The following is a 23,391-nucleotide window of genomic DNA, read 5'->3' as shown; positions in this document are numbered from 1 at the left end:
TAATCTCCCACATCTGGGTGCTACGAAACCATTCTGGGAGCTTCCCTGCATCTGAGAAAAGAGTCCACCTTTCCAGAGGTGGGAGCTCATAACCAGCGTCTGATCCAGAAGGCCACAGATTCTGCAGAAATATCCGTGCTGGGGTGAGTGACACATATAATACCCATCCAAGACTTCCTGACTTGCTGTGTTGTGGAGGCAGCTCACAGAAACAGTATGGAAACCTGTCCTGGTGGACTCAACCAGTGTCTCCCCCAGAAAGTAGCTGAGAGTATTTTGGTAAACCTTGTCGGAGGCAGTGGCGCAGAGGTGAATTATTAACATTGTTTCTGTACATACCCCTGCCACTGAGTGGGAGCAGGAAAATCATAAACTGCAAACAAGAAAAAACCAGAATCTGTGAAGTCCCCTGAATGCTTCCTTTTGAGAGGAATCTGGTGGAGAACTGGGAAAAGGGGTTGCATGATATCCTGGAGCAAATTATACTGAGGCATAAACCAATCAGACTGTAAAAGAAGAATAAATCTCTCCCCAGTTCCATCCTAGATCAGCATACTGAGCAGTGTTGGGGGAGAGAATGCAAGCTAATTTTTGAGCAGAAAGCATTGGATGTTCCACATAGGCTGGTTTTGATTTTGGAAAATAATTAAGGAATTACTGTAAGAGACCGGGGGTTGGGGGGAGTGGAGGAGGAGGGATGTGGGGCCGGCTGTCAGCATCAGGCAAGCATAACACAGCGCCGTATGAATGTAGTCTGACCAGACGGTCTAATTAAATCCTAAATGACTCGTGGGGTAAATGGTAGGCAGGTCAAAGCAAGAGCTACTGGCTTTGTGCAGAGGGTATTTTCGCTTCCCCAGTGAAAATATTAACAGCATCCCATTGGAAAAGCAAGGTGAGGCACTGACTAGGAAAGTGCGTGCAGCTCCTGTCCCCTTCACTAGGACACAGGAACCCTCAGAGGAGCTGAACTTACCAGGCAGCACAATCCAGACCCAGAGCCCCTGAGTTCCGGGGGGCACTGCAGCAATAACAGCAAATGTGAAGAGACGCACCGTCCCCCAAACTCCAGGCTCTGAAATTATTTCAGGAAGGAGCCGAAGCGGGGAAGCCGTTCAAGACCCACACCTTAGTGCATCCTTGTGAGGGCCGTGGAGGCGCGGGGAGCAGCCGGGGGTGCCGGGCAGGGCGGCACGTCCCGCCCGTGCGGCCCCGGAGGGCGGGCAGCCGCCATCAGCTCCCGCGGTCCCGCCCCCCACCCGCAGAGCCCGGCCGGGATGGCGGCGGCGCGGGGCCGGGTGCTCTGTCTCTTCGACGTGGACGGGACCCTGACGCCGGCCCGGCAGGTAGCGAGGCGCGGGGGCGCGGGGATCGGGGGGCGAGGCCAGCGAGGCGGAGCTGGCCTCACCCGCTGCTTCCCCGCCAGAAAATCGAGCCGGAGGTGGACGCGTTCCTGCGGGAGCTGCGGGAGAGGGTGCACATCGGCGTGGTGGGAGGCTCCGACTATGCCAAGATAGCCGAGCAGCTGGGGGAAGGGGACGAAGGTGAGCGCGGCGGACGAGGTCTCCCGGGGGACGCCTGTGCCCTAAATGCAGCCCCAAGGCTGCCCTTGGAGTGGCTGGCCGTGCCCAGGCGGGAGCTGCTGCTTGGCTCCCTCACCCCCAGTGTGGAGGGGCAGGCAGGGATGCTCCGATCCATGCTGCCGGCTCCAGTCCTAGGCTGCCGGCTCGTTTTGTACGAGCTGCCTCGGAGCTCTGGCAGCTTCACGCCCTGCTGGCAATTTTCGCCTCGCTGCTGCTCCGTGGTGGGGTCCCCGCAGGTTCTTCCTCACGAGGCGAGGAAGCAGCGCCTGCCTCCTCCTCCGTGTTCTCCTTCTCCGGCATGGATGACAAGCGCCACTGGGCTCCAAGCTCTGCCTCCCACTCCGTTAGTGCAGGGAGGCCGAGAAATTCCCGGCTGAGGCTGATTGCTGAGTCGCCAGTGCTGCGTGTCTGGGTGGCAGGGGGGGCTGGAGTTAGATAACCAGTAACCACATCACCCCAGCAGCCTGGCCGTGGGGAGGGCACAGCAGAGAGCGGAGTAGCACGTATGTAGTTGAAAGCCAAACATTTGTGAACCTTTATCTTCGTCCTGCAACTGATTCAGCCCGTGACCTCAGTCAGGTCGTTTCCCTCTGCATGCGTCACCTCCCCACCCGTGAGCAAAAGATAATCTCCTCATCCACTCTGCGGGAAGCAAGGAGCGTGGGATGGCCAGTGGCCCTTTGCAGAGCACAGTACTAAGGAAGCAAGAAGCTCACTCAGTCCTGATCCCAGTCCTTTTTGCCCCTTTTCCCCAGCAGTAGTAATGTTTCCTCTTTTTTTCCTCCCCTCTCAGTCATTGATAAATTTGACTACGTCTTCGCAGAGAACGGCACAGTGCAATACAAGAATGGGCAGCTGGTCTCCAAGCAGGTGAGTCCAGCTCCCTTTGCAGCCATGGCTCTCCTGCCCTGTGCACCGTGGGGAGCAGCACCTGCCCTACCCAGGCAGATGGGCAGCCTCTTCTCCCCAGTTGCTGCCTCTTCCAGGTGGGCTTCATGGGAAGTCAGGCATTGCCACTTGCCCTTCTCTTTCTGCAGGCCATTCAGGACCACCTGGGGGAGGAGCTGCTGCAGGATCTGATCAACTTCTGTCTCAACTACATGGCACTGCTGAAGCTGCCCAAGAAACGGTAACGGCTCAAGCGTGCACGAGTGCAAGTCATGACACTGATTTCTATGGAGCTGAGCTCCAGATCTCTCCTAAACAGAGCTGATCCACAGGGCTTCTCTTGCTCCAGGTTTTATCTTAGCATCCAGAGGCACTGTGTAGGATCACTGTTTCCCTGAGCTGGGCACCTTGGGCAGATAATGGCGGAGTGTGTTTGTTCTGAAGAGTCTGCACAATGTTTTAGCAAAATGCCTGCTCTTTTGCCCCTTGGATTTTCCTCCCTGGGAAGCAGGGTGCAACCACCGTGTATATCTCATCTGGGACAATGGTACCAGCTTGTTACTGGTCAGGGCATCAGGCACCACTGGTAGCACATGTTTCCAACCTGGCAAACAATGGATCTTAAGATGGGAAGTCCAGCCCCTGAGCACACATTTTCACACTGTTTCTAATCCAGTGTTGCTGGCTGGCCCTGCTCTGCTCCCTACCCTGTGTTCCTCTCTGCTCTTCCCCTTAAGATCCAGCAGCCAGAGGGTGAGCTGGGTTGGTACACCTCTGCTGAAGGAAAACCAGGCCACTACCAGGACAAGAGAGGGTTGTCTTCCATTGGATCAGCTCACTCTGTTAGCACAGAAAAGAGAGAGAATTGATGGCATGAAGGTGGAAGGGGGGAGCAGGAGGCAGCCTGCAGTTAAACCAGCCTGGTTGCAGGGTCAAACCTTACCTCAGACCCAGAGCTGTTGGGAGCAGCAGCTCTGCCCTCCCCTTGCCATGGCTGATTTTTTTCCTACTCTCCCCCTGTGTTTGTACAGTGAACACAAGCAGGTGAAATTATTCTGGTAGGAGTTGCTAAACTGTGATCCAGATTAGTTGTTTGTTATGAGTCACCACGTGGCAGTACAAGGACCAGTGGGGGGGGCCAGGACTGCTGGCAGAACAAGGCCCCCGAAAGCACGGGCTGGGACCCAGAGCCCTCAAGGCTGTTTGGTTGCCTCATTGCTGTCTGGTTACCCAACAGCCTTGGTGGAGTTTCAGCTCCCAAGTAGAGCTCTGTGGATTTAGCTTTATGGGATTTCTAGCAAAGCAGGGACTTTAACCCACATCTCCTGAGTCCTGGCCTGGGGTGTGAGCCGCCAAACCCTCGGTGCCACAGAGATGCTGCTCCTGGGCTGCAGGCATGGCTGCCTGTGTGGCCATTCCATGATGTTCCTCGCTGTGTCAGGAGATAGGAGGGGGAGAGCTTTTCCTCCACACTCAGGGTGGTAAGCACTTTATCACAGAGAAACAGCAGGCAGGGCTGGGAGGGACAATAAGCTTGGGGGTCCTCAGCTGGACAGAGGAGGGGATCTCCTCTCCAGCACAAGCATTTCAATCTATTTTCACAGTGACAGGGCTGCCATCCCCTGTTGCTTCTGCCCCACCAGTGCTGGTATAGCTGACCCTTCGATAAGCAAACAGAAGTACCTGGGTTTTTACCAGAGATGAAAGAAGGGAGCAGTTTTCTGCCAGCTCAGTGCTTTCAGCCACCCCACTGAGGAAGCGGCCGAGAAGTGACCCCAGCACAAGGTGAGGGTGGCAAGCAGGAGCTGGATCCTGTCTGTGCAGGCTTAGATAAGAGCTGCAGTCAAAGGTGCAGGGGTCAAGAAGGAGATACAAAGACTCTGATTTGTGTCCCTTGAGGAGCCACTGATTGCTCCTCAGCCTGCTGCCAGACATCAACAGCGACTTACACTGACCTGGGCCATCCCAGTGCCCCAAGGTACTGCCGGCTTCACCCAGCTCACCCAGCATTCCTTAAGAGCCTCATGGCGTAGAGGTGCCACAGCCTCATCAGGCAGCTGGTCCAGGCCAGTCAATAGCTGTCCTTGCAGTTATCACAACATTAGAAAATGTTATCTGTCATCTCCCCTAAGCTCATTGCTTCCAGCCTATCCCCAGGGCACGGGGAGACTGTTTGTTTCTCTTCTCTCACAGTCTCTTTCTATAAAACTGTGAGCTCCCTGGGACCTTAAGCAATTGTTGGTGCCTGATCCATGCCTGTTGTGAAGCACTCGGGAATGGGCATGGCTTCTCTCGTCCTGCATGTTCTTGCAGAGCCTCACTAAGCAGCCATTCTCCTGGAAAGGAGAATGTTGTTTTTCTCCCCTGCCCCAGTAACCTTGTGCCCTTGCCCACCCGCAGAGGGACCTTCATTGAGTTTCGCAATGGGATGTTGAACATCTCCCCCATCGGTCGCAGCTGCACCCCGGAGGAGCGAATCGAGTTCTCCGAGCTGGACAAGGTAGAAGGGCCAGACCTGGCCCAGCCTCCCCTTAGCCAGTTTGGCAGGACCCCAGATCTCAGATCTTACGTGCTCCCCCCATTCCCGAGGAGAAGGGAGGCCCAGCTTCAAGCTGTGCATGTGCAACATGGGGGAGACAGGCTGGGAGCCAGGAAACCCAAGGGAAGACATAGATGGATGGAAGAAACTTGATTTCATTAGGGACCACCAATGCAAGGGGGTGGCCAGCAGGATTCCCTGTGCTGTGGAAGAGCCCTGCGGAATGAGGCAGTTATTTAACAACATGTTTCCTCATTTACAGTACCCAGAGATGGCCCAGCAGCTGTATTCTCTCTCCCACTTCCCCAGCCCCAAAAGAGCTGGAGCTAATGGGCTTTTCCAAACTGGGAGGGCCATGGCAGATCTGCTGGGCCAGTCTCTCTAGAGGATTTGGCCCATGCTCATACCAGTTTCTGCCTGGAGAAGCTTTCTTGAGGTTGAGGGATCAGCTGGTCTTTGCATGACTTTTAAGCAAAGCTGGAGGGTTTGGGTTATGAGCTGGGCTGTGGGAAACTGAAGCAGTTGCATTTTATTGCCTGGGAAGACCTGGGATCTGCTTCTCCCGGTGGAGTGAGCTGGTGGCCTGCTTGGACACTGGGCAGGACTGGTGGAAGCTGGCTAAATGGCATGGCACTGGGGCCCAGTGCAGGTGGGGAGGGAGCAGAGTTGCCCAGCAGACAGGTTATGGTGGTTTCTGGGAGACTGTCAACACCTAATTATTCAAACCCTCTTCCCTTCCCTCCTTGTCCTGCACAGAAGGAGCGGATTCGGGAGAAGTTCGTGGCAGCCCTGCAGAGGGAATTTGCTGGCAAAGGCCTGCGCTTCTCTCGAGGTGAGCAGGGAGGGCTTCCTTGGCTTTGCCTTTTTCATGTTTCCCATAAAATTCTGTGAAAGGGAGCAGGTACCCCAGCTGTTCTCTCTGAGTGTCTGGAAACCCTGGGAAGAGCAGAAGGAGATTTTAGTCCTGGAGAGCTGCCACAGGAGAGTCACGTTTGCATCCATGACATCTGCATCCATGCAAAGAGTAAGCCATGTTGCTGACTTCCCTCCCTGGGAATCAGCCAGCCAGCCAGGTTTCCATCCTGTGGCATTATCCCTGCCTCAGTCTCAGCCAGTGGAGCCCACTTCTGCCCAGGGGATCTGTTCTGGCTCAAGCATCAGCAGCAGGGCAGCCAGCAGAGCCCCACGCACACGCACTCTTCTCTAGGAATGGGACAGGAGACTAATGCATGTCTTGGCTCTGGGGTTTTTTTGGGACAATTAGCTGCAAGGAAAACATCTTTCTTCCTGGAGGGTGAGCTGACAAGGAGTAAGGAGGTTGCAGCTCCCTGCCATGGGCTTTTGTGGGGCTGCTTCTTGAGATGGTTCTGACAGCCAGCTTACCAAAGGTGCAGAGCTGAAGGAAGGGCTTGAGAAATCCTGGGTGTCTGGCCAAGATAGGGAGAAAAATGAGGGTGTGTAATTTGTGGGGGTGATGCTAGAAGAGGATCCTCTGCAGGATTGGAAGGTTCCATGTGGCAGCCCAGCCAAAGGGCAAGGGGGGAGTGAGGGTGAGGCTGAGGCAGTGGGTGACACCCCAGGCCCTCTGATCCTCCAAGAGCTTTTCTCTGAGAGCCTTTGCTTGCCTTCAGCATCCTGCCAGGGGCATCCTGTGCTGCCCACAGCAGTGGCACACACCACTTGTCAGAGCAGAGAAAGACGAGGTCCCTGCTGCTGTGTGCCCTCAGGCACAGGGTGTGAGAGCTGGACAATGGGCCTTTCTCCTTGGGCTTTGGGAAGCTGCCATGAAAAGCCCAGGCCTGTTGTATAAAAACATGAAGGGGGGCAGTGGGGCCCCTGCACCTCCACAAAGAAAATGTGGGGTGTCTCAGGTCAGGCATCTGAAAAAAGGGCATGCAGAAACACAGCTCTTCTGCCAGGCTGGCTCCATGTGCCTTCTGGCTGTGGAGGATTCAAGGCCCAGAGGTGGTGGGAGGTCTCCCTGCAGCCTCCCAGGCCCCTGCTCTACCTAGGGCAGTAACAGTGGTGGCTGGTTCCCACCACCTCTTCACCCTTTGATTTCTTACCTGCTCCAGCTGGCATCAGGAACCCCTTCCTGCTGCCCAGCTCTGTTTAGAGAGCTAGAATGCAGTGAAAGGTAGTGGTTTTTACAGGTAAATGGCTTTGGATGCAAAAAAAGAGGATGTCACCAAGTTTAGCTCCTGCTCTGATGCTGGATCCTGCTGCAAGCCTCCCCTGAGCTTGCTCCCATCCTTATCACAGTGCCCTGTCCAGTTTCTCTGGGGAACATATAGGCTCCATCCCCATCTTCTCAGGCTCCAAGGAGGCTAGGTTCAGGATCCCAAACCCACAGGGACACTCCAAACATCTGGGAAGGGGAGGTGCATGGCATCAGGGCTTGCATGTTTGAGCAGCCTGGGGTGTCAGTGCCTCTTCTTCAGCAGGAACTGACCCTGTGATTATCTGTCCTCACCCTCTTCCTTAGAGAGGCAGGATTGTCATTTAAGAAGGAGGGTGTGAAAGTCCGGGATTTCTCATGGATACTCCACTAGGTTGCCTGGAGAAGACAAGCTGACTGGCAGGAGGTCTCACATTCCAGCTCAAATCCCTGTTCCTCTGGCTCTGAGTGAGACCTAAGCATGCATGTGCCCTGAGTTGCAGGCTACATTTTGGGAAGAGCTTGTCTCCTGTCTTTGTGCTGGGACAAGGGTCTCTCTGCAGCCTGTGGACACAGTGGGGAACTTGAGAGGATGGGGAAGGTGCTGTCTCCAAGCACCCCCAAAAAGCAGCAAAGTGCTGGGGTAAACTCTGCCTGGCCTAAGAGCAAGGGCTGGGAAGTTTGTTAACCCTTGGTGGCCATGGGTGTCCATGTCAACATACATGTTCTCTGGGAAAGCTCCCTTGCCACTCTGTATTGGTCACATGTGACTTGGTGCCTCTCCAGATGTTGGCAGCCCTCACTAAACGCTTGTGTCAAGAGGTCACAGGTCAGGATCATGCCCTGAGTATGTCAGTGGGTGGTGTCTCCATGGTGGTACCTCCACAGCAAGGTCCTTGCTCAGTGGCAGAGACAGCCTGCAGGAGACCCCAGTCCCTGCACAGGTAAGGAGCATCAAAAGAGTGGTTTTAGAAGGGCCAGGGATGTCTAGCAGGAGCCTAGGAGAGTTTGATGCCAGTCTCCAAGGTCACTGTCACCTGTTGGGACACAGAATGTGCTGGTGCTACCTGCAAGGCATGAGCCAAAATCTGCCCCCCAAAAGATGCCTCTCTTGGGAAGAACCCTCTGGTTCCTGCTTGCCTGCAGGGAAGCTGTGCTAATGTCACCCCAGCCATGCTGATGTCACTGCAGCCTGTTGTCATAGGAACAGCCTCTGCCACTGTCCTAACCATGTGCCAAGAGGAACACCAAGGCATAGCTGCTTTTCATGGCTGCTGTTTGGGGAGGGGGCTCCCCCCAGACATCCAGCCCCTTCCCATCCTCCTGCCCATCCCAGGGTGGGGGGACCCCCTGCCAGCTCCCAGCAACGTTCCTGATCCCTCCCTTCTCCTGGCAGGTGGCATGATCAGCTTTGATGTGTTCCCAGAGGGCTGGGACAAGCGCTACTGCCTCAATGTGCTCGATGATGAGAGATTTGACACCATCCACTTCTTTGGGAACGAGACAACTCCTGTGAGTATGCCCCACTCGCCCCACATGTGGCTGCTTTCTCTCCTGCTGCTCCATCATGGGTCCTGTGGGTCCCACGGTCCCACTGGTGACAGCACAGACCTTTAGTGGTGTGAGGGGGGAAGATGCTGCCCTGTGCTGTGGGGTGCTCTTGTGATGGCTCTGCTGCCTAGTGGGGAAATTATCTTGGATTCACTGTGCTGGGAAGCAAGTCCACCTTAGCATGCTTTCTCTTACCCCAGCACCCTAGGGAGAACAGCAGCCACTGCTGCGGCCTGCATGACCCAGAACACAAGCTCCCAGCACTTAGGAGAGGACTCCTCAACAGCAGGAACAGCTTCACCTTCCCTTCAGAGCAGTGGAGGATGATGATGCTTCCTTACTGCTGTAGATCAGCTTGGTCATCCACTCAGCTCTTCCCAGATGCTGGCAGCCCCTGCTCCCCAAATGTGCCCATCCTACCTTCTGCTAGCCCCTCCACAGACAGGGCAGGGGTTAACCCAGGCTCCTGGACTTTGCCCATCTTTTCTATGCTCCTTCCCTGACACAAGAGGGAGCGAGCAGAGCTCCCAGCCCAGCCTCTTCTGCCCCCCTGGGCCAGCAAAGCCCTGCCTGCCCCTGCCCACCAAGCCCCTGCCTGCCCAGCCTCTGGCTCCCAGCCCAGCTTCCCGTGGGACAGAGCAAAATGTGGATTCATGGATGAGGTTGTTCTGGCCAGACCCTGCTAATGCTGTCCCTATTTTCTATTCCCCTGCAGGGAGGGAACGATTATGAAATCTATGACGATCCCCGCACTGTGGGACACAGTGTCCAGTCCCCCCAGGACACGGTGCAGCGATGCCGCGAAATCTTCTTTCCAGAAAGAGCCAATGAGTGCTGACTGCCCGCTGCCTGCAGCCCTGCCCCAGTCCCACCCTCTCCCCCCACCAGGAAAAGCACCTTCATTTGAGGAATCTGCTCAGGGTAGACTAAAAAACCACTTGACAGAGCTGGTCAGGATGTAGCACGTGAGTGTGGGTGGGTGGCAGGAGGGGCCTTGGCTGAGCAGCTTCCCCTGTGCGGCTGGGGGTCATGGCACCAGACCCTCCTCTCCAGAGAATCTCCTCTCTTGACAGTTCAGCTGTGGTGGGTGGTGATGCAGATGCTTTTGTGGTCAGAAAGCATTTGAAAGGGCCAAAGAGTGAGTGTGTGTCCATCCTGCACTCTCTCTCCTCTCCTCTCCTTTTCCGCTCACTTTCTCGTAACACTCGTGCATGAGGGAACATGTGGCTCACCTTTCTGTCCCCCTTGCACCTTGGCCAGAGAGGCTGGGGCTGCTGAGGCTCGGGGCATTCACCAGAACTGCTCTGAGGCAGGAGGCCAGGAAAGCTGTTTGCTCCAAGCCTGTGGTAGGAAGGAGTAGCAGAGATCCCAGCTTGTTGCACTGTGGTGCTTTCTAATGGACAGGTCACCGTGTCCTTCCCCTCAGTGCCACAGTGTGCCAGTCCCTCCCTGCAGATGACCTGGGAACGATGGCTTTAACATGGCTGGGCTGCTGCTCTGAGCTTTGCTCGGGTGCATAAAGAAACCAATTCTTCTCTTTAGCTTACAGAAAACACCAGGGTTTCTTATCTATATTATTCTATATTTTCAAGTCAGACCTTATCTGGCACAGCTGGAGGATCCTGGCACTTCATGCTATGGAACAGTTTGGAGTAGAAGGATTTCCAGTGGTCTTCCCACTCCTGTATCCATTGGGCATCACAGAATCACAGAAATGTTAGGGTTGCAGGGGACCTCTGGAAATCATCTAGTCCAACCCTCCTGCCAAGGCAGGGTCACCTTGAGCAGGTGACAGGAATGTGTCCAGGTGGGTCTTGAATGTCTCCAGAAGGGGAGACTCCCTAGTCTCCCTGGGCAGCCTGTTCCAGTGCTCTGCCACCCTCAGTGTAAAGAAGTTCTTCCTCATGTTGAAGTGGAGCCTTGTGTTTTAGTTTATGGGCATTGCTCATCATCCTCTTGGTGAGCACCACCAAAGAAAATCTGGCACCATGCTCTTGGCATCTGCCTTTGAGATGTTTATATGCATTAATGAGATCCTCAGTCTTCTCTTCTCTGGACTAAACAGGCCCAGCTCCCACAGTCTCTCCTCATAAGAGAGATAGATGTGTCCTTATAAAACCTTACCCAGGGCATTCATAGCAAACCAAGTCCCCTTGCTTCCCCAGTACTCAGCTTTCCATCCTGCTGCCAGAGGCATTTCCAGCAGGGCCCAGCACCAGCCATACCTGGTTCACAGAGCTCAGCAGTGCTCTCCAAGCTTGCTCTTCCCCATCTCATCCCACACACCCAGTTTACAGGCTCACCTTTAGGGAGACAGGATGTCCAGTGCAATTGTCCTATGTCCTCTTCCTCTCCCTGGGTCTTTGTGGGTTGCAAACCCACATCTCTCCTTCAGCCTTTGACCTTCCCCCTCACATTGTCTTATTCCTGGCAGTTGCCTTGTGGTGTGTGGCCACAATGGTGACACTTGTCACAACTTGGTGCTCAAAAGGAGCTCAGGGATCCCCTCCAGGGAGATGTCCTGCTTGGAGCTCCCCAAGGTACACAGATCTGGGGTTTGTGCACCTGGAGAATGTTGGAGGTTTCTGCAAACCCTCCCCCATTGTTTCCCAGGAACCTTTCTTACCCCATCCCTGCTGGTTATGGCACTACCCCCTCTCTTGGTCCTGTTTTCTCTCCCTTTTTTCTTCTGTTCCTAGTTTCCTCATCGTGGCTCTCCATTTTCCACTGGCAGCTGGACTGCAGAGAGGAGTTTCTCAGCTGGCTACTGCCACCTACCAAGGCACCACCATCCTCCTCAGGCGAGAGACACTGGTGCTTCTAGACCAGGGCAGGGCTGTGTCCCCACGTTGCCATGGGCAGAGTCCCTAGTGGCCTGTGGCACTGCTGCCTGGTCCCAGGAGCAGGGATGCTGCAGGACCGGTGCTGGTGGGGTACTGTCTCCTCCACCTGACAGCACCTCCTAACTACAACACATCAGATCTCTGATGCAGCACATTTGCATGAGCACAGCGGTCTGCCAGCATCCAGAAATCCCCAGCAAATCCACAAATTCCTCCTTCTACCCAGGGAAGATTTCGGTATGGGAGAAGAGGACCTGTCGGAGAAGCTTGTATGCAGGATACCCTTTTCACAGGTCACCTGTTTTGGCCCTCCACTGCAACCTTCATGGAGGAATTGTGTTTTGTGATTCCTTCCTCTCTGTTTCACTGTGGATCAGGTTATGTGTGAGTCTTGGGGAATTTATTTTTCCTGTGAGTCTATTGAGAGCCAGCAGGACCTGTAGTGAGCTTAGTGATGGGTGAAGAGCAGGGTCTGGCCCTGAGGGGTGGGGCACTCTGGTGGCCTTGGGGGCTGAGGTGACCTGCACCTTTGAAGGGAAAGGCATTTCATGCCTGTCCCTGAGGCCCCTTTGCCATGGTGCTCCTCTCCTGGTGGGTGCCCACAGCCTCAGTGGGGTTTCTCCCCATGGATGTGAGCAAGCAGACGTGGCAGGCCCCACGCCTGGGACTGTCTTGGTGTGTGGATCCATATCAGTGTGAGATGGGCAGCTCCTGTCTGGCTGATGACAACTGTTATATGAGAAATACATTTAAATACATAGATGTATATGTTAAAAAATTAAAATCAGTCCTATTAAAGCCACAACACGCAGCAGCTGGAGGCAGTGTGTGCTTAGTGCTGGGCTGTGCTGGGTGAAGGGCAGCCACACAACAGGCAAGACACACTTCGAAGTTCCCACAGCAATGGGGACCAGCCCCACTTCTGGTCACCCCTCCAGTGAGCAGCAGCCTCCTGTCCCAGCCCCACAGTGGGGAGCATCTCCAGCCCCCTCGGAGACACACTGTGGGTGAGTCCTTTCTGATGTCTGGATCAATTCTTGGGTGCTCCAGGCACTTTACTTGGGAGAGTCACATGCACACAGCACAAAGAGCCGGGATGGGCAGGGCGCATGGGAAAGTCACTTTTAATGGTTTATTGCCAATGTTACAAAGGTTGACACATGGTCAGACAGGCGGGAACCACACCAGAGTTGTAAAAACACCAACAAGTCTAGGGTTTTAGTTTATTTCAAAAAAAAAAAAAAACCAACAGTTTGCCTTGGCCAAGCTGACTGCATGTCCTGGGGATGCCTGGAGCCTGAGCCACAGTTGCCACAGCCCCTGGGAGAGCCAGGCTTTGGGTTGGCAGTGAGATGGGCTGGAGGGTCCTGGGGCAATCCCCGCACCAGCATGGTTCTGCTGAATCCGCAGGGCCCGGCTGTCCTGTGTGGCACCAGCCTTGCTCTGCTCCTCTCCCCACTTAGCCCTGTTGGCAACAGCAACAGCAAAAAAGGTGGCAAACGCCCCTCTTCTCTCCATCCATGCTGAGCACCAGCAGTGCCAGCAGCTCCTGCTGGCACGGTGCTCTGGGAGCTGCCTATCCCCTCCTGCTCTGCTTGGGAGGACCTGCTGGCACCCCACTGTCCCCAGCCCTGCTGTGAACCCCTTAAGATGCTGGTAATTCCTGGAGCATCAGCACTGTTTCCCTGGGGTGAGCTCAAGACAGCCCAGTGCATGTTGTCCCTATCCCAGTGCCCTCTGCCCTGTCGCTCCCTGGGGCTGTGGGAGCCCACATGGCCAGGGTATGGCAGAAAAGACCAAAACCAAAGTTTGTGCTTTGTATACAAGACCCTGCCTACACCGAGGGGCTGGGGAGGAGGTGGCTGTGCTCGCCCCGTGGCCGAGGCTGCTCAGACCCCTCAGCCCCTCACCGCCCCAGCAAGCTACAGACATGCACACACACACACACACATGGGAAGGGGGTCCCCAGGGGGCAAGAGAAGGAGGAGAAAGTGTCTGTCTCCCCAAAACCATGCCAGCACTGAGCCAAGAAAAGTGCATTACTGCCCAGCAGCAGCAGGGAGCGCAGAGGTGCCAAGTGCCCAAGTGCTGCCCCCCAGACACAGCACCGAGTGCCCTGGGTGCCCTGCCAGCAGCTGTCTGCCTCTTAAAACCAAATTTTTGCTTTCTGTAAACCAGTCTCCTGGCACCGCTGACCTGAGATCTTGTGATTGGAGGGATGTGGCTCAGGTGGGTGCTGTGAGCTGCCAGCGATGGGGATGGGTCTCAGCCACCCAGACCCCGCACAGTGATATGCCACCCCACAGCACCCTGCTTTGTCCCTGCTTGAGGGCATGTCCCACTGCTGCTGTCCCACTGTGGACTGAGTGGGGTGCCCATCTTGCCAGAGTGGAGTTCAGGAGGGTGAGCCGAGCCACCCAGCCTCTCCCCACCCCCTCCTGCTCTCAGCACCTGCTTCAGCCCAGCAGAGCTGGAGGGCTGGGGCTAGGACTGGTTCCTCTATTCCCCATGGCCTCAGGAGCAAGGAATGGAACACGGGGCTTGGTGCTGCCCCCGGAGCTGGGGGACAGTCAGGGAGGGCTCTGCTTCCCCTGTCCCCCTCGACAGACACTTACAAACACACACAGAGAAAGGAAACCGTAACCTTATAAAAGACACTGAACGCAAACGCCTGCATGTTTGGGGGCAGCCCCGGCCCCGCCGCCGCCTCGGCTCCCCCCACGCCCCTTGGGAGCGGCTGGGCAGGCTTGCTCCATGGGGCTGAGTGGCTGGCGGCCCCCCGGGCGCCTAGGAGCCGATGATCTGGCCAGACCACGTCTCGTGCTTCGTGTGGGGTGCCAGGTTGGTGAGGACCACCTCCACTGCCTGGAACTTCTGGTTCTTGGGAGGGATGGGGCAGACCTTGTACGTCACCTCGTCCCCCTCCACTGGGACGTACTCTCCCTCGATGCTGCAGGAGAGGAAAGGAGAGGTGGTGGTGGTGGTGTCGCAGCCAAGAGATGGACCCCTGCCCCAGACCACCCAAAATGAAGGAAGGCAAATGATCCACCAGTGATGCCTTGGAAAAGAAAACCCATTGATGATGGAGGGTACTGAACAAGCAGAGACCCATGTCCACCCCATGGAGACATCCACACCCCAGCCCACAAGTCTCCAGCTCCATGCTGATGGCATGGCTTCCCTGGGGTCTTCCAGCACCACACAGCCCCAGGACTTACTCAGACACATGCACGAAAATGTCCTCGGTGCCATTCTCTGGGGTGATAAACCCGTGGCCCTGGGAGCGAGAGAACTGCTTGCAGACACCCTTGAAGATGGGGCCAGCAGAGGCACGTGCTGTCCTACAGGAGGAAAGGGAAGATTTTTCGCCAGTGGCTCTTGCCCAGGTGGAGGCACAGGGAAAGATTTTTGCTATGAACATGACAGTTCTGGGCTGAGTGCATGGCACCCACCCCCAGCACTCTGGGCAGGGCTGTGCAGCGATGCTGGGCACCAGGTGGCAAAGTGCTCCAGGTGCAGAGGATCCTGCAGGCACTGCAGTGACCAATTGGACAGTCCCAAACCCACCAGGTACTTACGCCGAGTAGGTCCTGGTCCTCTTGGTGGGGAGGGGGCTGGGCAGGTCCCGTAGCAGGAGGTTTCCCCGCTCCCAGATGCGGCTGCCCTCCCTCTGGAAGGGGAAGGTGGGCCACACCGGCGACTTGGGGGAGTGCAGGGGCGGCACTGCCGGCGGGGCGCTGGGCTCCGATGACATGGCGGGGTCGCTGGGCTCCTCCGTCTTGGGATCGGGCGGGTGGGCAGCAGGAGAAAGGATGCCCAGGCGTGTGGGCCTACTACTGCTGACCTGGGGAGCAAAAGGGGCTGAGGGTTACAGGGCCTTCTTTGAGGCTTTTGGCACAATTTGCTGCCAGGAATTGTCCCTCGGCTCCCAGCCATTTGTGGGAGCAGGGAGCTCCCACATGCTGCCAGCCCTCAGCCTTGGACACCAACCTCCAGCACTGGGATTTGCCCCAGCAAACCTGTCCCAGCTTGGAGTCACCTGGGATGTTCCAGAAAATCAATCCCAAGGGAAGAACCTGGTTTATTCAACCTTTCAGTTGCCAGGATAATCCCACATATTTGAGATGAAGTCACTAAAAAGCACACCCTGGGAAAAGAAGCAGTGGAGCATGGGCTGCCACAGGCAGGGACCATTATGGGAAGGATCCCCATGCAGTACCAGCATGCCTCCAGGCCCAGGCTCTGAGAACTTCCCCCATCCCGAGATTGCTGATTAAAAAAGTGAAGAAAAAAGGCTGAGACAACAGGTCAGTACATCAAGGTCAGGGGTCTGAGGTGTTCTCAGCACAGGAGGTTGCTTCAGCCCCACAGAATTTAGGAGACAACCCCAACCCCAGCCAGCAGCTGCTGCCCATCCAGGCACATTCCTACAGAAAGAAGGAACACCAGAAGACTGTGATGAGGCTGCCAGCAGCCCTCATGCCCCTCAGGCACCTCAGCCTAGCCACTACACAAGCACAGCCTCCTGCTGCTGCCATCAGCAGGCTCCAGTTTCTGAAGGCATCATGCCATTTGCAAGGAGTTAAAGCCCTAAGGGGCAGAAACCCTGCAGACAGAGCAATCACAATTGTGGGCACTCTTGTCCTTACTGAAGCACCCCAGCATGAAATTGGAGGGGCTGTGCATTTTTCAGTCTCCCAGATGCTCTGATGTGTGATCAGCACTGCAGCTGCTGGCTCAGAAAAGCCTTGCTCTGTTGATTTTCATTCCAATCAGTTGCTGCATCTGACGCTGGTGCCTCTGTCCCAGGGTGCCCCACGCCAGGGGTTGCTTGAGGGCACCTCTCTTTGGGTGCACTGGGTGGGGGCTCACCCATTTCCACTGCTCCTCAGGAGTTTCCATCACTTGGAGCTGAGGAGCCCAGGATCCCATGGATCCCATCCCCTTTCCCAGCAACACCATCAGCCCTTTTCCACCCCACTGGGGCATGCAGCATCTTTTAGGACAACACCTGCACACACCAGGAAACAGAGAATATTTAATTCCTTTTCTGACTCACTGTGGCCTTTTGAGACACGAAGGCCCTGGGGGGATGCACAAAAGGGGGTCACCTCCACTCTGAAATTAGCAGGCAACAAGGACATGGGAAAAGATTTCTAGAGCAGCTGAAGTGTCAAGGAGGCACCAGGCAATTCCTGATCCCCTCACCCACCTCCACCTTCTTCACCTCTACCAGGGGCTGTGCCTGCCACTGGCCCCCCACAGCTGCCAGTCCAGCTTGGATTGCCCCCATATGGGCAGCCCTCAGCCAGCCTCCTGACAGTGACCCCCTCTCAGCTGTGCAAAGCTTCACCCCCAGGCCCAGGCAGTAAAGGCCACACTAGAGTCCTAATCCAAGGCAGAAGCCACCACATTCCTCCTGCCCTCTGAGACAACTTCCACTTGTGGCTGCAAACCTCTCCAAACCGTTTTTCCCTTGGCTGCCTCCCCACCCACCCCCACACCAAACCCTTCCAGTGCTTCAGTGGCTCCTCTCCTTCATGCAGCAACTGGAGCATGCACATCTGCCTTTGCTTCCATCCCACCCCACACAGGGGCAGCTCAGCTCCTGCTTCCATGCCCAGGTTCAGCATCTATTTCCCCAAACCCTGGCTCAGCATCTCCTTCTCCCATTCCCAGGCTCAGGCTCATATCTCCTTCCTCCATGCCTAAGGAGCTCAGCGAGGCTCAGGGAGCACCCAAAGTGAGACACCCCAAAGCCAGACCTGACCCCAAACTGCTTCACAGCTCCCATCTGTTCCCCCATTTGACTGCCCTGCCTGTGCTGGTGAGCAGCCTGGCCACTTTAGGGCAGCAAAAAGTGATGTGATCCCCATGGATTTCTGCAGGGTTTGTCACCTTCCCAGGAGTGTCAGGATTGGAGGAGTGGGATGATTTGAGGGAAATAGCCCACAGTTCTCTGCCACATCACCTCCTCTGTGTGGCTTTCTCTGACAGAGGAGGCCTTTCTGCTCCCCCACCAGTTTAGGGACAATGGAGGGTATTTAACCTGAATAAGGATGCTTGGAGCAAACTATTAGTATGCTGAGGGAGTTGGTTGGCATCCACAAGGGGCTGGAAAGATGGAAGTTTCCCAGAGGCAAAATTAAAATAAGAGGCAAGGGGGTGTGCAGGAGGGGGAGCTTGCAGGGACAAAATGTGTGCTCTGGTGAAGTAGCAACCAAGAAGGGGTTTGCCGAGGTTCACCTGTGGGACCAGCCCAGGCCCAGGTGCCCTGGAAGGCTCCCTGTTTTGGGGGACAAGTGGTGAAGAACAGGAGCACTGCTGAGGAGGCAGACAGTCTGCTCCTGAGAGCTGAGGGCAGCAGCTCAGGGTGCCCTCCTGGGCTGCTCTTTGCCCCCAGGAGCTGAGCTTGCTCCTTGTGGGAGAACAAGCGAGGTGCAATCCCCCACAGGCACTCTGAGGGCTCTCTGGATGGCCCAGGGGGATGTTGGGTGGCAGCTCACTGGGATAAACACAGGCACAGGGCATAGCAAGGCTGGAGGATCCCCATCCTTGGCAGATGCACTGCCTGGACATGTCACAGAGCTGCCTGCTCTATCTCCTGCTTGGAGCAGGGGCTGGAGCAGAGATCCCTGTCCTGGGGCCAGGCTGAGGCTGTCTCGCTCAGCCAGCAGCACTCAGCCCCTCTTCAGCACCTGGATCAAGCACCCCAGATTTGTCGGTCAGCCTTGGTGCCCAGCAGCTGAATTCCTGGCTTTGATGGTGCTGGTGAAGCTGAGGCTGTGTAGGAGCTTTGGCACATGGGGGTCTCCAGGGCTGTATCCTACCTCCAACTTCATTTAAATCCCTGCTGCAAACAAAGGGACCGAGGCAATTAAACTCAGGGCAAAAGCAGGCTGAAAGAAGAGTGGGCACACGAGCATATCTTCACCAGTGTCTCCTCCCCTCCCAGCCCAGACGCAGACCGGGAAAACCTCTGCCGTGCTCCTTCTCTCCCTGCTCTCCAACCCACCATCCTCTCCCCAGCCATTTCTTCACAACGCAGCCCCAGCAGGGGACAAGGAGGGAGTACCTCGGCACAAGAGGCATTTTCACCCTCTCCTCAATGTCCTGCGGTCACAGTAACTTCTGCTGAGGGTGAGAGCATCTCTCCCCACCTCAGGTCTCTCCCGGTGTGGCTGACACCTCCCCACGACGCTCTGTCCACCCCACGCACGTATACAGTGCAGGACGGAATCCGGGTCACTTGAGGAAGCGAGCGGAGAGACTGAAGCAGCCCGGCTCTGCCGCGGGGCACGGGAAGCCTTTCCAGAGTAACCACCCTCCCCTGCCACTGCTGGACTCCACCTTGCTCCTCCCTGTCTCCTCCTGGTGGCTTTGCTCCGAGGGTTTCCCAGGGTGACAGTCCTCCCAGCCAAGGAAGAAAGTGGCTGCAAGCCCAGGGCTTCCTGAAAGGATGCTCTTTATAAAAAACACCTCCTTCCCTGCCCACCTCCTCTCCTCCCCGAAAAAAAAACATCTCAAAGCCAAACCCCAGAGCCCTCTGGTGACAGGGTCTTCTTTGGCAGCAGAAGGCAGCTTTGCTTTTATATTTTTGGGAGGGCAGGCTCCTGAGCAAGCGGAGCTGACAGTCAGGAGCCCTTGCAGGCGGAGGCAGGAAACCCAGGCCAATTAAGGCAGACAGGCGTAGACACATCAGCTTTTATCTCGAGATCCAAGTACCCCATTCATCAGCAGCGACTGAAAGGTCTGCGGTTTATCAAATAAAATCACTGTCTCTCTCCCCTTCTTTAAAGCCAAACACATTGACTTGGGTGCTGGCTGTGACCTTGTTTAACTAAACAGCCTTTCAAGGCCCGCTAGAAGGGGGGAAAGAGCCTTTTGAAGAGGCAGCAGCCTCCGTCTGCCACTCCCCGTTCATTAGTGGCCACGAAAAAAGGCCCCTCACGCTGCCTCGCCCGGGCGAGGGAATACATATTTAATTAGCTTCATCGCCCTCGCTGAGCCGGCCCTCCCGTGCGGCGTTTCTTTGTGCTCCTTCCCGTCCGCTGGCACCCCCGGCCTGCCCGGGATGATGGATTGGCGGGTGGGTGGCCGCTTTGCTGGCGGCCCTCACGCTCCGGCTCTGGACGTGACCCTTCGGCCGGCCACACCGTCTCCTTTATGGGTAGCTCCCTTTCACGGCGCCGCTTCTCTTTGTGAATCCCCAGCTCGAATGCTGCCTGCATCTTTGTGAATCCCCAGCTCGGATGCTGCCTGCCACCACGCTCGGCTCTCCCGAGTGCCACTGCTCCCCCCGCCCCAGCCAAGGAGCTGCAGGTTATTTTCCCTCTGCTGCCTTTTGCAGCAATCTCCTGCACGGGCTCTCCCATGCCACTCTCCATCACGTTTTCTCCATCCCTTGCGACTGCCAGTGGCCTCAGCTCAGGAGTCAGGTTTACTACCCCTCTAAACCCGCCCCAGTAGAAAAAAAGGTCTCTGTATGAAAAAAAGACACCCCATCTCCAACAGCCAGCTGCCAGCAGCCATCTCCTCACCCCTTCTGTGGAGCACAGAAAGCAATGCTCTGGCCCGCTGCCATTCTCGGGGAGGCTGTTCCCCCCCCAGACTTAGCTTGTCTAGACACAAGCTGAAACAGAGAAGAGCTACACCCCTCCAGCCGCATGAGCGTGTCCCCAGAGCTCAATGCAAGAACAAAAATCCAATTTTTCTGCTGCTGGACATATTCACCTGCCAAGGGACCCAACAACAACACGGTGGCCAGCAGAGATCCCAGGGGGGCTGCCATGAAGGACAGGAACCAGCTGAGGAACCACGATGGCTCCAGGCAGGGGTTTCCGCAAGCAGGGCCACTGCAACGCTGGCTGGGCTATGTTTCTCCATCCTTCCTTCCTGGAGAAGGCTCACAGCCTTGGTGTCTGGCAGATTTTTATAAATGCTGTCTCTGCCCGATGCTAATGAAAGCCTCTCAGCTCCCCCACTCCCGTTTTTGGTCACCAGATCATGTTAAGAGTAAAATACCAAGCAAAGCAATTTTCTCACCTACCCTGCCTATTACAAACCCCTTTTATGAGACAAATTACTATAGGAAAAATAAAATTAGGCATTTTTTGGGCAATGCACACTGACAGCATCCCCTCCCCAGCTAAGCCAATCACACTCCCAACTCCAGAGATCTTTGCTGAGATAGTCTCGCCTACGATACAGCCTGCTTAGCGCTAAAATATGAATGTCACCTTTATGGATTGATTATAAAAAGCTCCCTTAGTCAGTGCTGGGCTGCCCAGTTCTCAGAGAGGCCATGAGGGAAAGGAAGCAGGCTGACAAACGCAAAGGAGAAGCAAAGGGAGAAACCATCATGGAGGCTTGATTTACCTTTTAAGCATGTATGCATTATCATCATTCCCAAATATCAAATTTGTGAGATTTATTTACATTCTTGTGATGGTTTTTATTTTTTTAATTAGCATAGTATCTGTTCAAAGACATGGCACAGACATCTTCGCCTATGTCCTTCCTTCCTCCTTTGTGGATCTAACTTGCCATCGGCAGGAATAGTGCAGCCAGTCCAAAGAAATCCCAATTCCAGCCCCCATCACTATCAGCCTACTTTAATAAGTCAGATTTTTCACAAATTGCCTCCCGCTCACCCGGCAATCCGAGAGCCGGATCCCATCTGAGCTCAACCCTCCGTGGCAAAGCCCTGGATTATTTGCCCCCAAGCCAAAGCAGACGTGCAACATTGCCGCCGCCACCCCCAGGGGAGTTATTGTTCCTGAGGCTGGTGGGGAATAACCAAACCGGAGGAAGGAAGTCACGCTTCATCCTCGCACCTCTCCACCGTCAAAAGGAAAGAGCAGGTTTCACAGAAAAAGGTGGTCCGTGAAGTTTAATCTCCAGCTACAATAGCCCTGGCGCGCTGCATGGCCATTGTGCCTGCCCTTACCCACCTCCTTAGCAGCGACGGGCTCCCTGGAGCGGCGCTCTGCAGAGCATCGGGGCTCGGAGGGGTTGGACGCTGCTCCGCTGCCGGGCGAGGAGCAGCGGTGTCGCCTGCAGCCCGGCTCCGGGGGCTGTCTCGGCTGCCTGCCTGCCGGCTGATGGATGTGCGCTGTCTGATGTGCGATGGATGATGTGCGCCTCGAACACGCACGCATCCGCACGCCTTCCCCTGACGTCAGGGCCGGGCCAGGGGGAGCGGGCAGGTGGGAGGGATCAGCCCGGTCAGTTCTGAGCTAGCTGGGCTTAAAGGAGAAAGTCTGGATGGGGGGCCGCAGGTGACGAGGGTCGGCCCCGGGGGGCTGCGTCGCTCCGCTTGCGCAAAGTGACGCACGCCGGTGGCACAGTCGGACGCAGTGGGGCAGCCCACGGGCTGTAGGGACAGCAGGATGTGATGTGCTCTGCAGGCAGGGATGCGGACAGGGTCCCTCGCAATGGGTGAAACCTCTCCCCTGTCACCCCAAGTCTCACTGGTGCCCTGCAGCCGCTCTTCCCGCCGGCCCAAGCACCCCTGGGTACTACAGTAGGAGAGAACAGAGGTGCATGCCACAAACTCCTCTTACTGCCCCATTGCCTCCGGGCTCACAGCCAGCCATCACAAACCCACGTGCTTTCTAAGGGTCTCATTTCTATCAGCACACTGTGCCAAAAGATCTTTCCTTCCTGTTTCCCCCCGTGCTTGTGTGACCATTCTCAGGGGATCCACCTCTGTGGGCAGAGGCCATGCCCTAAATTGGCCTGAGACTTTCTCTAGTCGGGGTGTGGGGCAGTGGGACAAGGGCTGAGTCCATTGGGGAATAGGGTGAGGAGTAATGGGGTTTAAATTACAAAGAACAAGATTGATGCTAGACATTAGAAAACACTTTCTAACAGAACAGACAGTTAATTACTCAAGTAGATTGCCTGGCCAAGCACCAGGGTCTCCATCACTGCAGGCTGGTAAGAATAGGCTGGGTAGGCATAACTCAGTGGGGATTTAGATGATATCAGCCTCATTTTGGAGTAGAAAGGTAGTCAATATCAGCACTTTACCAAGCAAGTCCCTGTGATCCTGGAATAAAATTTACAACAACCCTGAACAACCATGGTGCAGTGTCAGTGCTGCAGGGAGCTGTTATGGGTGTCCTGTGACATGGGGTGGTCATGGGCTGTTTTTGTTTCCTAAAACTCTTTCCTTGATACATTCTAAGTAGCTGAGCATGGTGATGCTAACTAGAACTGCTCCACAAACAGCCCTCAGGGCTGCAGGGTGGCACACAAGTTGTGTGGGAATGACGAGGCATGGCATAGAGTCAGGAAAGAGGGTTACAACTGCTCCACCTGGCTGTATCCATCCATCCATCCATCCATCCATCCATCCATCCATCCATCCATCCATCCATCCCGGGACTGGGTGTTGATATGGGGCTGTCCCAAGGGCTTTGACAGAGGGATGAGATCACAAAGCACTTGTCTCTCTCCTGTCAATGAATTATAATGCAGAAAAAAGCTCCATAGGCAGAGAACAGCCCATGGCAAGGGCACCAAGAAGCACTGAAACTCCAAGTGCCAGTGGGTTCTGCCATTGCCCATCACACTCTGTTTGTGGCTTTTCCAGTAGCTTTCCAGGACACAACAGGAGCCAAATTCATGCCCTACAGACACCACAAGTCTTATCTCTCCAGTCTACTCTTCAGAACTTTGCAAAAGAAGGGGAGGAGGCCTCAGCCAGCTCTCAATCTTCACTCTGAGTTTATTCTGAGATGGCTTCTCCTTTCTTGGGGGACAGCTTTGGCTCTCCCACATAAAGGCTCTTGAAGGAAAATGCACAGGAACTTGAAGGATGTT

General features: G+C 55.5%; 2 protein-coding genes across 3 annotated transcripts; one reads left to right on the top strand and one right to left on the bottom strand.

Moving 5' to 3' along the window:
* The first annotated feature begins 1,219 nt into the window (after positions 1-1,219).
* Positions 1,220-12,370, top strand: PMM1 (phosphomannomutase 1). 2 transcript variants are annotated; one of them, XM_030960269.1, is made up of 8 exons: positions 1,220-1,346; positions 1,427-1,544; positions 2,377-2,453; positions 2,621-2,712; positions 4,872-4,971; positions 5,770-5,842; positions 8,565-8,680; positions 9,435-12,370. In XM_030960269.1, exons 1-8 carry the CDS (start codon positions 1,278-1,280, stop codon positions 9,555-9,557), a joined length of 768 nt encoding a protein of 255 aa, XP_030816129.1. In that variant the 5' UTR covers positions 1,220-1,277; the 3' UTR covers positions 9,558-12,370. The 2 variants fall into 2 exon arrangements, with proteins under 2 accessions (XP_030816129.1, XP_030816128.1); XM_030960268.1 differs by having other exon boundaries at positions 5,767-5,842.
* A 299-nt stretch (positions 12,371-12,669) lies between these two features.
* Positions 12,670-21,762, bottom strand: CSDC2 (cold shock domain containing C2). The gene is made up of 4 exons (XM_030960270.1): positions 21,516-21,762; positions 15,141-15,406; positions 14,781-14,903; positions 12,670-14,512 (listed from the first exon to the last, which is right to left on the bottom strand). Exons 1-4 carry the CDS (start codon positions 21,720-21,722, stop codon positions 14,350-14,352), a joined length of 759 nt encoding a protein of 252 aa, XP_030816130.1. The 5' UTR covers positions 21,723-21,762; the 3' UTR covers positions 12,670-14,349.
* Positions 21,763-23,391: the final 1,629 nt, after the last annotated feature.

The sequence above is a fragment of the Camarhynchus parvulus genome, chromosome 1A (assembly GCF_901933205.1).
Source record: "Camarhynchus parvulus chromosome 1A, STF_HiC, whole genome shotgun sequence".
Classification (NCBI taxonomy): domain Eukaryota; kingdom Metazoa; phylum Chordata; class Aves; order Passeriformes; family Thraupidae; genus Camarhynchus; species Camarhynchus parvulus.
Note: the sequence above shows the minus strand (reverse complement) of the source record. Positions and strands in the feature narration are given on the sequence as shown.

Coding starts and splice junctions, on each gene's coding strand:
- PMM1 (XM_030960268.1), top strand. CDS start 1,278: ATGGCGGCGGCGCGGGGCCGGGTGCTCTGTCTCTTCGACGTGGACGGG. Junction 2,454..2,620: donor GGCAGCTGGTCTCCAAGCAG/GTGAGTCCAGCT, acceptor CTCTTTCTGCAG/GCCATTCAGGACCACCTGGG. Junction 4,972..5,766: donor AGTTCTCCGAGCTGGACAAG/GTAGAAGGGCCA, acceptor TGTCCTGCACAG/AAGGAGCGGATTCGGGAGAA.
- CSDC2 (XM_030960270.1), bottom strand. CDS start 21,722: ATGCGTGCGTGTTCGAGGCGCACATCATCCATCGCACATCAGACAGCG. Junction 15,407..21,515: donor AGCCCGTCGCTGCTAAGGAG/GTGGGTAAGGGC, acceptor TTTGCTCCCCAG/GTCAGCAGTAGTAGGCCCAC. Junction 14,513..14,780: donor ATTTTCGTGCATGTGTCTGA/GTAAGTCCTGGG, acceptor CCTCTCCTGCAG/CATCGAGGGAGAGTACGTCC.